The following is a 17,439-nucleotide window of genomic DNA, read 5'->3' as shown; positions in this document are numbered from 1 at the left end:
ACTAGATAGAAAATGGGATCATTCAACGAGATATAAAACACAGGAGGAAGAGGCAAGTCCTGGGGGTTGAAAGGAAAGATTAACTATATTTTAGACATGTTGACGTGCTTTGTTAGACATCAGAATAGCAATGTCCATTAGACAGACTCTTTCCGAAAGCACGGGTGAGAGAAAAGTGAGGACTAGTAGCATAAAATGAAAATTAGGGCAGCATAGAAAAGTGGTTAGAGCATAAGTTTTGCTGACAGAGAGCCTGAGGGTTCGCGTTCTGATTCCAAGTGTCTATTGACCTCAGGCAAGCAAACTGAAACCTCGGTTTCTTTACCTATAAAATATAATCAGAATTTGCCTCAGGTTTTTGAGAAGATTAACTGAACAATGCATGTGGAACATATAACCACCAAGTCCAAGATAGCAGATACATTTCTGTAGCAAGGGAAGGATGGTAGGAAGCTTTTAAGATAGGAATGGGATCAAAGAAGAATGTACAGGGGTTTCAACTGAGGGTGATTTTTTAATAAAGCTAAAATAACAATGTTAAAAACTGTTAAAGCCTGGTAATGATACATAGAGATTTATTTTCTACACTTTTCTGTACTTTTGAAATATTTTATAATCACAAACAATGAATGCATGTACAGCACATAGTTTACACTCAACAAATGTTAACTACATTAAATGTGATTATTGTTGTTTATGAAAGTATCAAGCACATAATAGGTATTCAAGTGTTTGAGGTGAGGGTGGAAAATTTCCTAAATGTTTTCCAAAGATTCTCCCTAATATTCTTCAAATATTTGAAAGTTTTTTCTAAAATACAAATCACATTAGATTTAGCATGTTAAACGGTGAATGGATTTGATGCTAGAAAGACTTCGGTTTGATTTTTATACTCTCTTATTCTCAGTTTCCCAATTTGTAAAATTTGATGATACTAATACCTACCACTTCACATGGCCACTCCAAGGATTAAATTTGCTAAGTGTAAAGCACTGAATATTATGTCAGATTTAGAGTGTTATTTAGAGTCATTATTAATTAAGAAGTACAAGGTGAATATAGATTTACACAAAGGTTAAGAGCAACTCAACAAACAATATTAAACTTATGAGTCTGGGCTGGGCGCAATGGCTCACACCTGTAATCCCAGCACTGTGGGGAGCCAAGGCAGGTGGATCACCTGAGGTCAGGAGTTCAAGACCAGCCTGACCAATATGGTAAAACCCCGTCTATACTAAAAATACAAAAATTAGCTGGGCGTGATAGTATTGCCTGCAGTTCAGCTACTCAGGAGATGGAGACAGAATTGCATGATCCCAGGGGTGTGGATTGCAGGGTTGCAGTGAGCCGAGAACACGCCACTGCACTCCAGCCTAGGCAATGGAGTGAGACTCCATCTTAAAAAAAAAGAAAAGATAGTAAAATAAACTTATGAGTCTGAATTCTCTTTCAATACTGTTTTTTTACAGGGTGTATTTCACTAGGTATCCACAGGTCAAGCTATGAGAAGACAGAAGTTTCATGCAAGCAAAATGCCATGTGTATATTGCCCTAACAACACTAAATGCCTAAAACATCTCAATTTTTTGGTCTATTTTTATTAATGGTACTGATATTTTTCCACTAAGCAAAGTCTGAAACCTCACAGTCATTACCTTATTTTTAATCCATCTTATTAGGTAGTTATTGTACAACTGAAGAGTAGGCTCATGTAAATTAAGTAGCTTCTCTGTAGACAGAAACCCAGATCTACATTATTCCAAAAGGAATGCTCATTCCACCTTATGTGCCTAGCAAGGACATATATACAAAGCACTGTGTAATCTGGAAGATTGTATTTGCCAGTCTGAGAGAAAACACTATCACCCATTAAAGATACTGCTATCATCAGTCAAGACTAACACATTCACAGGCAGAGTACTTACACATTCTGATGACTGTCTAGTCCTTATGGACTGATCACCCTGTTGCTGAGCTGAACCAGCCACCTGTTGAGCATTTACAAGGTTGCGGACCAGCTGGGCTGCTAAGAGAAGGCATCACAAAGAAAATCAACAGATAAGGAAAGTAGCAGAGAAATGACAATAAATAAACTCCCTTCTTATGTAAAAGAATCTCCAATATCTGGGCAATTTTATAAACTTGGACTTTTAAACCTTAAGTATATTAACGAAGGACTTGCAGCAACTGAGCTACTTAATTTTAAAAGCTATTTGTCAAACTAGCAGATCAAGAAAAAAAATAACACTGATCCTAGAAGCAAGAACAAATGTTATTCTGCTTTTCTAAAGGAGACAACATATTTATTTGAGAAATACTTTCTGGTTGGGTGCAGTGGCTTATATCTGTAATCCTAGTATTCTGGGAGGCTGAGGTGGGAGGATCACTTGAGTCCAGAAGGTCAAAGCTGCACTGAGCTGTGATCATACCACGCAGTGCAGCCTGGGCAACAAGAGTCTGTCTGTCTCTGTCTCTCTCTCTCTCTCTCTCTCTCTCTCTCACACACACACACACACACACACACACACAAACCTTTCTGCAGTAAGAATCTGAGTAACTGGAAATCACTACTTCTAAAATATTCTCTTATTTTTTTTTAATAAACTCTTACTTGGGTTACTATTTAATTCTCAAAATTCCTTGTGAAATATAACATGAACAGGTATCCTTCTCTCATAACAGCAGTGGGAAGAAATATAATTCTCCAATATGTTTCTAGGAAAAAAGTCTCTTGTAAAGAATGTTAGTGAGAGAAACAGATGAAGAATCTGACTCAAATCCAAAGAATAGGCTGGGCACGGTGGCTCACGCCTGTAATCCCAGCACTTTGGGAGGCCAAGGCGGGTGGATCACCTGAGGTCAGGAATTTGAGACCAGCCTGGCCAACACAGTGAAACCATGTCTCCACTAAAAGTCTAAAAATTAGCTGGGCGTGGTGGCATGCGCCTGTAATCCCAGCTACTCAGGAGGCTGAGGCAGGAGAATCACTTGAACCCGGGAGGCAGAGGTTGCAGTGAGCCGAGATCGCTCCACTGTACTCCAGCCTGGGTAACAAGAGCGAGACTCCATCTCAAAAAAATAAAAATAAAAATAAAAATCCAAAGAATACTTACATACTTACAGGGAGATAATTGAATACAACAGACTGTGGAGACCTTGATAATAAACTTATCCAAGTACTATTCAAAGTAAAAGCCTCATTGTCTAAATTTTATCTCTTTAAGAAATTGTAAGGTCCAAAATCATACAATTAGGTTTGCAACAGAGAGGAATTAGGGTCATTTAGCATGCAAGCAACATAAATGACTTCGTTTCTACCAGAAACTATGTTTGGCCTTTTCTATTTACCTGCCACACTGCTATTCCTCTGACGGGCCAGCTTGACCTCTGGGCACTCCCTTCGTACATGTCCAGCATCTCCACATATAAAACATCTGAGGTCTCTCGGGTCTCTAAAGTCTCGAGTATCGTGGAGGTCTCGGGGGTCAAGAACATCTCGGGAATCTTTCTCTTCTTCATTCCCTTCCTTCTCTTCTTCACTGTCTTTCTTCTTTAGTCTAAACAGTAAACTGCTGATACCAATAATGTGGGGCTAGGGACTTGTAAATTAAGTGAGTCATAGAACAAACTATGCAGGACTCTTACAATAACAAAAGGACTAACATGCCCATCATTTCATGCGTCTTTTTGAAGGCAAGGGAACAAACATTTATGGCACACCTGCTCATTTGGCAGGAACTCGGTTTTCCAGTAGTTTTGTAAAACAATATTATATTAAATTTTTTAAAATACCAAATCTTAAACCTTTAACAATCCTTAGAGGTTGATATTTATTATCTCCAGTTTTAAAAAGAAATTGAGGCTTAGAGAAGATAAGTGTCTTGACTAAAGTTAATAGTAAATAGCAGTGATGGAAACTGGAAGTTTGTTCTGTCTCAAAAGTTGCAAGTTTTTATTTTAGGCCAGACTTGATGACAAAAGAAAGAGATCTTCCTGACCTACTACAGTATACAGAACCTGGGAGACTATAATTCGTAGATGTATTTTGAGGGAGTATAGAAGATGTACATTCCCCAAGATCTATAAATATAGCTCACAGCATGTTATCTCAAGAATTCCATTAATTGTATTTTAATTATCAGTTTGCATGACTGTGAGATCCTCAGCAAGAACCCAATGTCTTGGTCACTTTTATTTCTCCTAGAACAATTCCCAACACATAGATGGTGTCAATAAACAGTTCTTCATTTAAAAAAAACACAAAACTGGCTGGCATGGTGTCTCACGCCTGTAATCCCAGCACTTTGGGAGGCCAAGGCAGGCAGATCCTCGAGGTCAGGCGTTCGAGACCAGCCTGGCCAATGTTGGTGAAACTCCATCTCTACTAAAGATACAAAAAATTAGCTGGGCATTGTGGTGTGCGCCTGTAATCCCAGCTACTTGGGAGGCTGAGGCAGGAGAATCACTTGAAACCGGGAGGCAGAGGATGCAGTGAGCCGAGATCACACCATTGCACTCCAGCCTGGGCAACAGGGCGAGATGCCGTCTCAAAAAAAAACAAAAAAACAAAACAAAAAAAAAAAAAACTGGAGTGAATTAATGAATAAATGAACAAATGAATGTTAGAAGATACTATTATACCACATACAAATCTTACCCTATTACAAAATTCCACTCAAATGAACATTTACCTTAGGTATAATTAAATACCCTAAACTTTCTCACTTAAACATTTCTGAACATAATTATAGCTACAAATTGGCCTCTCATTTATTTTCCTCAAAATGTTGATATATATTCATTTGCCAACCTTTTCCTTTTAGGGCAGTCTTTCATGTAGTGGCCTATTTTTCCACACACACGGCAACATCTATCATTGGGAGCCAGTTCTCCATCTGTTAATACTCTGGAATCAAAGAAGTACTCCTAGGGAGAAAATGCAATTTTACTAGGAGGAATCACTATAAAACTTTTGAATCCAAATGGAAAGAAGACCAAGATGCAAACATGGTTTATTTTTACAAAGAAAATAACAGCAACAAATATTTCACTGTAAGAAAACCCAAGATATGAAAATAAGATTCACAATCATCATCATCACAGTTGCTAATAGTACTAACCAAGTTACATCCATATGACATTACACAAAGATGCTACAGATGAATAAGAAAAATCTCAATAAAGTAGATACTATTTTCATCCTCACTTTATAGATGGGGAAACTGATTCAGGAGTTCAGGTCATTTGCCCATAGAAAAAAACAGGTTAAGTCTCACATAAAAGATGTAGAGCTAAGTCTGTCTCACAACAAAACTCATGCTTTCTGCTAAATGGGGCTACTTCTGGAAAGGAATTATTCTCTGTACAAAATTGCCTGTAGGCTAGGTGCAGTGACTCATGCCTGTAATCCCAACACTTTGGGAGGCTGAGGCAGGGGGATCACCTGAGGTCAGGAGTTCGAGACCAGCCTGGCCAACATGGCGAAACCCCGTCTCTACTAAAAACACAAAAATTAGCTGAGCATGGTGGCGTGTGCCTGTAGTCCCAGCTATTCAGGAGGAAGAGACAGGAGAGTTGCTTGAATCCAGGAAGTGGAGGTTGCAGTAAGCAAAGATCGTGCCACTGCACTCCAGCCTGGGTGACACAGCAAGACTCCATCTCAAAAACAAACAAACAAAAAAAGTCTGTAGTCCCAGCTACTCAGGAGGCTGAGATGGGAGGACCACTCAAGGCCAGGAGTTTGAGGCTGTAGTGCATAATGACTGTGCCTATGAATAGCCACTGCACTCCAGCCTGGACGAAGTAGCAAAACACTGTCTCTAAAAACTAAAAATAAATAAATAAACAACAACAAAAAAAGCAATTCTCTGGTTTATGTGAAATATGATTGGATTTAATACAGCTTTTTAAGAACATGTAACATGTATTATGTAAAGAGGAACGACCTAAAGAAAAGGTAGGGAATTAAAAAGAAGTAAATAATTTTCCAAAGTCTTAGAACCAGACTTATTTCTGCTTTATCTTTGCACCTTGCTTATCCTTCTAAACTTTAGCTTAGTTTTGCACTGTCACAAAGACTAGTTGGTCCTAACAGTGTCCATCCTTCTGGAAGTCAAGAGAACATGTCCACTTAGGTGTTTTCACATTTACCTAAACTCAAGGATAAAAGTATAAGAGACATGCCCAATAAGATGCCTATAGCTTTAAAAAGACAATAACAAGTATTGGTGAGGATGCAGAAAAACTAGAACACATATGTATTGCTGGTGGGAATGTAAAGTAGCACAGCCACTTTAGAAAACAGTTCCTTGAAAAGTTAAACATAAATTTGTCAAAATGACACAGCAATTACACTATTAAGTATATACCAAGAGAAATAAAAACATACATTCTCACAAAAATTTGCACACAAATATTCACAACAGCATTATTCATAATAGCCAAAAAGTAGAAACAACTCAAATGTCCAACAACTGATGAATGGATAATAAAATGTGGTATATCCATACAATGGAATATTTTTCAGCCATAAAAGGGAATGAAGTATTGATACATGGTACAGCATGAAGGAACCTTGAAAACATCACACTAAAATGAAAGAAGCCAGTTTCAAAATGTTACATATCATATGATTTCACTTATATGAAATGTCCAAAATAGGCAAATCTACAGAGACAAAAAGTGGATTAGTGGTTTGAGAAGAGGGGAAGAGACGGAATGAGAACTGACTGCTAATGAGGACAAGGGTTTATTTTAGAGAAGATGAAAATGTTCTAAAATTAAATTGTGGGGATGGTTGCACAATCCTGTATATATATCAAAAACCACTGAATTGCACAGTGAATTGTATATAATGTGGACTCTATTCCAATGAAGCTGTTTGGTTTGGTTTTATTTGGTTTTTTGGAGACAGCATCTCGCTGTGTTGGCCAGGCTGGTCTTGAACTCCTGGCCTCAAGCGATCTTCCTGCCCTGGCCTTCCAAAGTAACAGATTACAGGCATGAGCCACCATGCCCATCCTGTGTGTTTTTTTTTTTTTTTAAGACAAGAGATACAATTCTTCATTACTACTGATAAATCAATGTAGCTAATTAAAATCATCATCCTAGTTTTTGCCAGAACAACATAAAGGTCTTAATTCACCCAAGCTGCTTAAGACAGAAACCTAAGAAGCATCCTGAACTTGTTCTCTCTCACCCATCACTTCTAATTAATGACCAAGTTGTATCCATTCTATTGCTGAATATCTCTTGAATCCACTTTTCTCTATCCTTCCGCCCCAGTTAGGGCGGCCTACACCTGAGGCCAACAAACTTATTCTGTAAAGAGTCAAGTAGTAAATCTTTTAGGTGCTGTGACAAAATTGAAGATGTAATATACGTACTTACATAATGAGAGAAAGCAAATTTCCACAAAAAAATTTTATTGAAGAAATGTTAAATATGCTAATAGTAATAATTAGATATAATCTTTTATAATATAAGTTTACCACTAAGAATATAATTATTTTGGAGGGAGATAACAGTTCATTTAATTGGGGTTCAAAGACAGTGTTCCCTATCATTAAAACTGAGAGCAACTGTTCATCTATAAATGCTGATCTGCAATGACATTTTATGTATTTTAACTGAAAACGCTTTTCACAGATGAAGAGGTTGAAGACTCAAAGTAGACAGAATAATCTAGAGTACATATGTAAGAAGTAATTTTTCATAAAGAAGAGATACCTACAGATGCAGGTAGATCTATAGATCTAGTAGCAGAAAGCTAAAGGACTATTTATTTGATACTACGTACTGTCTCAGAGGAAAAGCATCCACTGGAGTGAGAAGGGCAGAGGTAAAAGGTGGGACAAAGTGCAGGGCATATGGCTTTTTTTTTTTTTTTTTTTTTTTTTTGAGACAGAGTGTCGTTCTGCCCAGGCTGGAGTGCAGTGGTGCAATCTCAGCTCAATGCAACCTCCGCCTCCCGGGTTCAAGCGATTCTCCTGCCTCAGCCAAGCTGGGACTACAGGCGTGCACCACCACTCTCGGCTAAATTTTTTTTTTTTTGTATTTTTAGTAGAGATGGGGTTTCACCACGTTGACCAGGCTGGTCTCCAACTCCTGACCTTGTGATCTGCCTGCTTCAGCCTCCCAAAGTGCTGGGATTACAAACGTGAGCCACCGCGCCTGGCCGGCATACTGCATTTTGAGTAAAATAAGTAAATTTGAAATAGTTCTAATAGAATAGGAGCTAAAGGTAACTAAAGAAATATGACTGTCACACAGTACTGAAAGTCCAGTTGAGGCTGGTAAACGTTTATGACTGTACTATATACTTAAAATTGTCTAGCTTTTTTACTTTTTTCCATTAGTGTACAGCTACCCAAGGACAGGCACATGGTGGATACCTGAATTCATATAAGGTACAATACAGAAGAGTGCACAGGAAGGACTATGGCACAAAGCAATTCAAGGTATATGTCAGATGGCCAGGCGAGGTGGCTCACACCTGTAATCCCAGCATTTTGGGAGGCCGAGGTGGGCAATCATTTGAGGTCAGGAGTTTGTGACCAGCCTGGCCAGCGTGGTGAAACTCTGTCTCTACTAAAAATACAAAAATTATCTGGGCATGGTGGCTTGCACCTGTAATCCCAGTTACTCTGGAGGCCAAGGCAGGAGGATCACTTGAACCTGGGTGGTGGAGGCTGCAGTGAGCTTTGATGGCACCAGTGCACTCCAGCATGGGTGACAGAGTGAGACTCCACCTCAAAAAAAAAAAAAAAAAAAAAAGCCAAAGTGTATGCTAGAGAGCAGACAAAATTAAGTTAAATGGGGAAGAAAAATGACAGAAGACAGCTGATGGATAGGGACAAAATGGGTCAATATATAGGAGAACATAATGATGTAGAAAAATAACTGAAAGAACAAGAAAGATGAAAGGACAGGAAATATACTTATCTTTATCTTTCATTAATTTAGGGAAATAAGGCAAATCTATCTTGCATGCTGTTATAATCTCAGTAACTACGAGTGAAATAGGTATGAAGTATAAGCATGAAAGACTATGTACAAGGACATTTTTGACCATACAGGTTGAGAATCCCTTATCCAAAATGCTTGAGATCAGAAGTGTTTTGGATTTTGGAATACTTGCATTACATTTATACCAGCTGAGCACCCCAAACCAGAAAATCTGAAATCTCAAATGCTCCATATGAGCATTTCATTTGAGGGTCATGTCAGTGCTCAGTAAATTTCAGGCTTCAGATTTGGGGTGCTCAACCTGTGTAAGTTGTAACACTGACATAATGAAGATAACCTAAATGTCCATCAAAAGAAAAGTTAGATAAACTAGTATATCCAAGTTATGGAATACTACATACTGACTTTTGAAAGAGAATAAAGTAAATCAAAAAATGATTAGCAGACTCATGGGCCCCTTCTGCTAGGCCCCAAATGACATTCAAGACCAAAGATTTTGACATCTATATGTAATTATAATATATTGCATTATTAAGAATTACTAAAAATTTGCATGCATAAACTAAAATGGGCCCATTTCCAGTTTACCGAGGACTCTAATTTAGCATTCTACTAAAAAGTCTCGGCCAGGCACAGCGACTCACGCCTGTAATCCCAGCACTTTGGGAGGCCGAGGCAGGTGGATCACCTAAGGTCAGGAGTTCAAAACCAGCCTGACCAACATGGTGAAACCCCGTCTCTACTAAAAATACAAAATTAGCTGGGCGTAGTGGCACATGCCTGTAATCCCAGCTACTTGGGAGGCTGAGGCAGGAGAATCGCTTGAACCTGGGAGGCAGAGGTTGCAGTGCGCCAAGATTGTGCCACTGCACTCCAGCCTGGGAAACAAGAGTGAGACTCTGTCTCAAAAAAAAAAATTAAAAAAAAAAAAGGCTGGGCTTAGTGGCTCACGCCTGTAATCCCAGCACTTTGGGAGGCTGAGATGGGCGGATCACCTGGTTGGGAGTTCAACACCAACCTGACCAGCATGGTGAAACCGCGTCTCTACTAAAAATACAAAAAAATTAGCCAGGTGTGGTGGCGCGTGCCTGTAATCCCAGCTACTTGGGAGGCCGAGGCAGGAGAATCGCTTGAACCTGGGAGGCGGAGGTTGTGGTGAGCCAAGATCGCGCCATTGCACTCCAGCCTGGGCAACAAGAGCAAAAACTCCGTCTCAAAAAAAAAAAAGTGTCACTACATGGGGCTGAGCATGGTGGCTGATGCCTGAAATCTCAGCACTTTAGGAGGCCAAGGGAGGAGAATCACTTGAGCCCAGGTGTCCAAGGCTGCAGTGAGCTATGATTGCACCACTGCACTCCAGCCTGGGGACAAGAGCAAGACCCTGTATCAAAAAAAAACAAAAATAAACAAAAAGGTCTGACAGCATGCAACACTGTGAGGTTCCTACTGAACATATGCATATATAAACACAAATAGTTGGATTCCTCACAATTCTCAGGTAAAATGCTTTATCAGTGTATCATTGTATTTGTTTTGATCTGTTTTTCATTGTTTCTATTTCAATTAAAATATTAGTCAAATTAGGCCAAATGCGGTGGCTCATGCCTGCAATCCCAGCACTTTGGGAGGCCAAGGCAGGTGGATCATGAGGTCAGGAGATTGAGACCATCCTGGTCAACATGGTGAAATCCCCTCTCTACTAAAAATACAAAAATTAGCTGGGCGTGGTGTCGGGCGCCTGTGGTCCCTGCTACTCTCGGCTGAGGCAGGAGGATCGCTTGAATCCAGGAGGCGGAGGTTGCAGTGTGCCGAGATCACGCCACTGCACTCCAGCCTGGTGACAGAGCGAGACTCCGTCTCAAAAAAAGAAAAAAAAATTGTTTGGTTTTCCTTTTTTCAGTAATTTTGTTTTTACATTTTTTGCATTGTTTCAAATTTTACTATTATTTTATTTTTCTCCATTTTAATTATTATTACCCCATAAGAGGCTAGAAAATAAAAGTATCTGAGAACCAGTGCTCCAAGGGAAAAGAAGACTTCTCTCTGCTTTTCTTATTCTACCCCCAAGAAATAAGACACCTGAAACTGGACTGAACAAGTTCAAGGACATTCACTATGCAATGTAAATGCACATTTGTTGTGATGGTTAATACTGAATGTCAATTTCATTGGACTGAAGCACACAAACTATTAATCCTGGGTGTGTCTGTTGGGTTTTGCCAAAAGAGATTAACATTTGAGTCAGTGGGCTGGGGAAGGCACATCCGCACTTAATCTAGTGTGCATAATTTAATCATCTTCCAGTGAACGTAAGGCAAGCAGAAAAATGTGAAAAGGCAAGACAGGCCTAGCCTCTCAGCCTACATCTTTCTCCTGTGCTGAATGCTTCCAGGCCTCAAATGTCGGACTCCAAGTTCTTCAGTTTTGGGACTTGGACTGGCTCTCCTTGCCCCTCAGCTGCAGACACTCTATTATGGGACCTTGTGATCATGTAAATTAATACTTAATAAACTCATATATGTGTGTGTATATATATGTATATACATGTATATGTGTGTATATATATGTATATATGTGTATATATATATGTGTGTGTGTCTGTGTATATATATAATAGGATATATATATATCCTATTAGCTCTGTCCCTCTAAGAGAACCCTAATACATTTGTTCTCTTTCTTGAGATTTCTTCTAAGTCTCCTGCTCTGAAGCTAAAACCTCCTGCAGTCTCCCTAACCATAAGAAAGCAGGCAAAAACCAGAGTGAGGCCAAGAGGAATGTGTGACACTCTCCCACCCAATTCAGGTAGAAGGAAACTTCTCGGTTCCATGCCATCTAATTCAGCTTACTAAAGCTATACAAAAATTAGAGAAGCCCCAACAAATAATAAAATATTTCTTCGGTTTTGTCTTCTATGTGTATATTTTCATCGAGATTTCTGAAGATAAAAGAGGGACGATGAGCAGCACCTAAAATTCAACAATCCAGAGTCTTGACTGACTATTCTCATTCACTCAACAAATCCTTATTTGGTACATCCAATGCGCCAGACACTATGTATGTACTGGAAATAGGTGAACCTTACAGACATGAATCCTGTCTTCGTGGGGTTTATAGTCTAGTGGAGAAGACAGAATTTAACAAATAGTTTAAACAAATAAAATTTTGAAAATATATATCTCACTATGGACTATGATAAACGCAATAAGAAAAAATATACAAAGCTATGACCATCTCTTTCCCTATATCTAACATCAGTTTGGAAACACAATTAAGTTTCTTGTTCTATTTAAAAAAAGAAAAGATTCACAATTCATATAATGTAAACTTACAGCTTCTCTGCCAATGAGTGGATAAAAAGGGGTACCAAAAAGTTTCCTTCCATTGATAAATGCTTTCATGATGAAATTGGTCACTATTAAAGAAAGAAGAAAACAATAAAGATGCAGACATTAATGTGTCAGAGTTTTAAAATCAGAGAATCTCTATATTTAAAACTTACTTTTTCTGGAAACTCCAGCACCAAGGTTATGATTCAAGTCAAAAGGGTCTACAAAAGAAATATATCAATGATTAAGAATTACATTCACTGTACCATAAAAATATACTTAGAAGTCATCGCTGAAGTCTAATACTTATATGTACTCAGACTATACAAATCAGCAAACTCTTCCTCTAAAATTACACATTAAAGGAGGAAAACTGATAAAAGAGGAAGAATCTTCCAAATCCTAATGTATTTCAGTTTTCCCCTCAATTTCCTTGACCAAATTTTGGTTGCTCCTGAATTAATACCAGCTTAAATGTTACCTTCAATTGCAATGCACTTGGAAGTCCACTGCTTCTCAAAAGTTGTCAACAGCTTTTTCTGCCGAATGCTAATTACATATTCCTTGAAATCAAACTCTTCAGTATAGAAACGAAGCAGTCCCAGCCAAAGCTCCCCTAATGATTCTGTGTTCTTTCCAAGTGAAGGTAAACGCTTTTTCTACATATAAAAAAAAAGAAAAGAACAATGTCTATACAGTACTATCCAAAACATGGACAGCAAATTTAAGTAAAATTATTAAATTATACAAATGCTAACATATATCAGTGAGCATTCTAGAACATAAAGACTATTTTAAAATTACCAGTTCTTCTGTCTTATCAAAGAAGAAAGCATTCCATCCATCAACCATTCTCTGTGGAATCTGTTTTCCATCAAAGATCTGCATAAAAAAATTAATTGTATTATTAGATTTCAAGTGATCCAACCCAAAGGTCCAAATACTCTAATACCATTTTAGAATTTACCTATAAGACATACTAAAATACTTCTTCCAAAAAGAACATGTCAGGATGATGGTATAATTTGATGCCAAGAAATTAATGAATAAAACGTATCTGAAAGACCAAAGCTGGAAAAGGATGTCTTTTAAGAGCATTAAACTCCAAATGATACATTTGATGTTATCTACTTGGCCTATCAAAACATATCCAGTCCAAGAATAATGAAGCAAAACTTAAAAAAGAAACAGCAGTCATGATGAAACAGCAGTTTCATCAAAGGATCACAGATATAAAAATACAAAATAGATAATACCTACTGATTGTGCACCCAAAGGAAGTCAACAGAACTGTTTTGGGACCTAGTACCTTTAATCATTTATCTATATCAGATAAGGCTAAAAAGCAACTGGACAATCATTTTGTAAAAATGGAAAATTAGGGCCAGGCACGGTGGTTCACGCCTGTAATCCCAGCACTTTGGGAGGCCGAGAATGGTGGATCATGAGGTCAGGAGTTTGAGACCAGCCTGGCCAACATGGTGAAACCCAGTCTCTACTAAAGATACAAAAAATTAGCTGGGCGTGGTGGCGTGCACCTGTAATCCCATCTACTCGGGAGGCTGAGGCAGGAGAAATGCTTGAACCTGGAAAGCAGAGGTTGCAGTGAGCCAAGATCGTGCCACTGCACTCCAGCCTGGGCAACAGGGCAAGACTCCATCTCACCAAAAAAAAAAACAAAAAAACAAAAAAAAAAAAGGAAAATTAGGAAGCTTTCCCTTACATTTTGATAAAGACTATAAACTTTATTATGAATAATAATCCGCTGTCCTAAGGAGAAGAAAAAAGGAGAAAAAAACGCTATTTTTACAAGAAAAGTATCCCGTAAGATGTCTGTGTAACTGACTTCCACAAGTAATTGATACTTTTATTCTAAAGGAGGCTTAAGAGATGCAATAAAGTAGGAAGTTGCAACAGATTCAGTCAGGAGACCTAATTTCTAGCCTCTATCCTGAGGAATAGTGATTCTGGGCAAGACAATCATCTCCCTAAGTGCTCACTTTTCCCAGTGAAAATGAGGAAAGACTATATAAATTAGTCAGTCAGTAGTTTATAAATGGAGAAAACATACCACACCACCTTCTCTTTACCCTCTACCATGACTAATGGGTCCCAGAATACAGTTAAACCACAATACCATTTAAATCCACTAGTTAAGGTGGGCCTGGGCTCAATGGCCATTTCCATTTTTGATGTGACAGTGATTTATAAAATTAACTACATGTCTGGCCCCTCCAATTTTATCCTCAGATTTAAGTTCTTTGTGGGTAAGGACTATGGCTTATCTCTGAAACCCAGAACCCTACTAGACCAAAGCCACATAGAGAACACTTAATATATGTTTGTTGAATGACTATATTTAATATGTAAGTATGTTACACAGAAATCAAGCTTCCAGGGACTAGGGCTAATAAGCTGCTTTTTAACATTTACATATTACTTAAACAGATACAGTTTACTAAAAGTCATCTAGCATATATTCTGACATTTCATTAAACAAAAGTGAAAGACTGAGGCCGGGCGCAGTGGCTCATGCCTGTAATCCCAGCACTCTGGGAGGCTGAGGCAGGCGGATCACCTGAGGTCAGGAGTTCAAGACCAGCCTGGCCAACATGGCAAAACCCCGTCTCTAATAAAAATACAAAAAATTGGCTGGGCGTGGTGGTTCGTGCTTGTAGTCCCAGCTACTTGGGAGGCTGAGGCAGGAGAATCGCTTGAACTCAGGAGACTGAGGTTGCAATGAGCTGAGATTGTGCCACTACACTCCAGCCTGGGTGACTGAGCGAGATTCTGTCTCAAAAAAAAAAAAAAAAAAAAAAAAAAAAAAAAAAAAAAGAGGCAATTACAGCTATTAATATCTGAAACAAAAGACATAGGATTTCTGACCTCAAGAAAGAAGTGAAGATATTAAGGGGCTGACATGTAATATTTTATCCTTAAAGATTCAGACGCTATTATAGGTATTTCATGTTTTGTAAACACAGATTTATTTGCTACATATTGAAATAAACTACCTCTTTAGAACCCTGTTTTCAGATAATTCATCCTTCTGAGTAACAGCAATCCAACTCTTTAGATCATGATTGTTTTTAAGAGATTTCATACTTTTCAGTAATATCCATGATCCAGCCCAACTACGTTGGCTGATAACGCAGTGGAGTAGGTCTGTGGGCCTTGGAACGTTAATCATCACTCATTTTGCCTATTCTTTTGAATTCTCATGTTTCACTGTGTTTAATTCTCTCCACTCTGTTTCAGCCCCCAGAAGCACTAATGCTATACACTTTTACACACACACACACACAGACACACACACACACACTCTCTCTCTCCCTGCTGTCTCTCTGTTCTCTCTCGTTCAACACGAATCATCTTCAACTTAGCACTCAGTCCTCCCTCTAAACAAGTCAATCATATTATAAGGATCACCAAATAAGTCAATCATATTTATGTAAAGAATGACCCTAAACATTTCCAAAATTCTTATCTTATTGTGATATTCTAATATGTACTGTTATATTTACATTGCATTTTTCTGTTTAGACAGAGTCTCGCTCTGTCACCCATGCTGGAGTGCAGTGGCACAATCTCAGCTCACTGCAACCTCTACCTCGCCAGTTCAAGCCATTCTTGTGCCTCAGCCTCCCAAGTAGCTGGGATTACAGGCATATGCCACCATGCCCGGCTAATTTTTGTATTTTTTAGTAGAGATGAGGTTTTGCCATATTGGCCAGGCTGGTCTCAAACTCCTGACCTCAAGTAATCTACCCCCCTCGGCCGCCCAAAGTGCTGGGATTACAGGTGTAAGCCACTGCGACTGGCCTAACTTGTAATTTTTTAGTTGTGGTAAGATACACAAAATATAAAATTTACCATCATAAGCATACAGTTCTGCGGCCTAAGTATAGTCATACTGTCACGCTACCATCACCACCATCCATTCACAGAAATCTTATCATCTGGTAAAACTAAAACTCTATTTATGAAACTATTACTTCCCATTTCTCCCTCCTTGAGATTCCCTGGCAACCACCACTCTACTTTCCGTCCCTATGAATTTGACTACTCTAGGTACTTCATGTAAGTAGAATCAAATAGTATTTGTCTTTCTGTGACTGGATTACTTCACTTAGCATAATGTCCTCAAGATTCATCTATTAAGTTGCAAATTTTAAGCTGATATGGGTTAAAAAATTTTTTCATAAAATCATGTGTGAACACTCCCAAATCTTTTTTGGAATTAATTTTTATGTGAAAATTTGCTTTTACTTATTATGATTTGCTAGGGTAGAGCAAAAATCTTCTGCCTAGGACAGCTCTTTTTGACGTAAAGAACTTTGTACTGCTGACCATCAAAAAAATGCTCTTAGCTGTGCCTTAGTAATACCCAGCCATATAAAGTTAAAGTTTAATTACAAATGGAGGCAGACATCATTAGCTTCTTTAAACATATCCTTACCCTTAAAAGATAATTGATGCCAATGGTCAATACTTAAATGATGCCAGAGCAATGGACAATGAGGTCCCATACGACAACCATTAAAAAAGGCCAGAAACAAAATTCCATGTATCATCAGTGTATATATATCACAAAGTCCCCCAAAATCTAACCTCATTATGATAGGAAACATTCCATGAACTGTCTCTCGTTTGATCAATATTAAGCAGATGTCTGTTAAACAGATAATGAAAGAGTTTTTAAAGTTGAATATGGTAGTCCTACCTACATTTTTCCAATAATAATAGCAATAATGCTGCTAATGAGCATAAATCATAATAGTAAAAATAATAATAAAAGCAAGCACTGTTTATGAATGTCTACTTTAGCACCTACTACATTCAAAAGCATTCAATGTTTCTGTTCCTCATATCAACACTGAAATATTATCATTATTACATTTTTAATGATGATGAAACTCAGACTTATGCAGATTGTTAAGGCCAAAATGTTAGAATTAGGATTCTGACTAGTTATTTCTGGCTCTAAATACCATGCCTTGGTATTTCTATTACTTCATGCTACCTCAGTGACTCCTAATCCATGGGTAAGGAGAGAATACAGACAAACCACCAAGAAAATCAAATTTGTGGTCCATTTTTGTTAATCATAGTATTCTGGCAAAGTGGCAAATGATATTACTG

At 38.2% G+C, this 17,439-nt stretch overlaps 1 protein-coding gene across 50 annotated transcripts in view; it reads right to left on the bottom strand.

Annotated features, from left to right (window-relative positions):
- Positions 1-17,439, bottom strand: part of TUT4 (terminal uridylyl transferase 4) — a 129,988-nt gene that overhangs the window by 10,163 nt on the left and 102,386 nt on the right. For 27 of the 50 annotated variants that reach the window (XM_054667004.2, XM_016918374.3, XM_054666980.2 and 24 more), the window contains 7 exons: positions 13,102-13,179; positions 12,779-12,956; positions 12,471-12,518; positions 12,301-12,383; positions 4,811-4,926; positions 3,349-3,572; positions 1,926-2,026 (listed from right to left, as the gene is read on the bottom strand). In XM_054667004.2, coding sequence (XP_054522979.1) covers positions 1,926-2,026; positions 3,349-3,572; positions 4,811-4,926; positions 12,301-12,383; positions 12,471-12,518; positions 12,779-12,956; positions 13,102-13,179 — 828 coding nt within the window. Of the gene's footprint in view, positions 1-1,925; positions 2,027-3,348; positions 3,573-4,810; positions 4,927-10,864; positions 12,087-12,300; positions 12,384-12,470; positions 12,519-12,778; positions 12,957-13,101; positions 13,180-17,439 lie in introns of those variants that run through there. The other 23 variants (XM_063817524.1, XM_063817533.1, XM_054666966.2 and 20 more) reach the window with 3 other exon arrangements.

This window comes from Pan troglodytes, chromosome 1 (assembly GCF_028858775.2).
Source record: "Pan troglodytes isolate AG18354 chromosome 1, NHGRI_mPanTro3-v2.0_pri, whole genome shotgun sequence".
In the NCBI taxonomy this organism is placed as follows: Eukaryota; Metazoa; Chordata; class Mammalia; order Primates; family Hominidae; genus Pan; species Pan troglodytes.
This window is presented reverse-complemented; position numbering and strand designations above follow the sequence as displayed.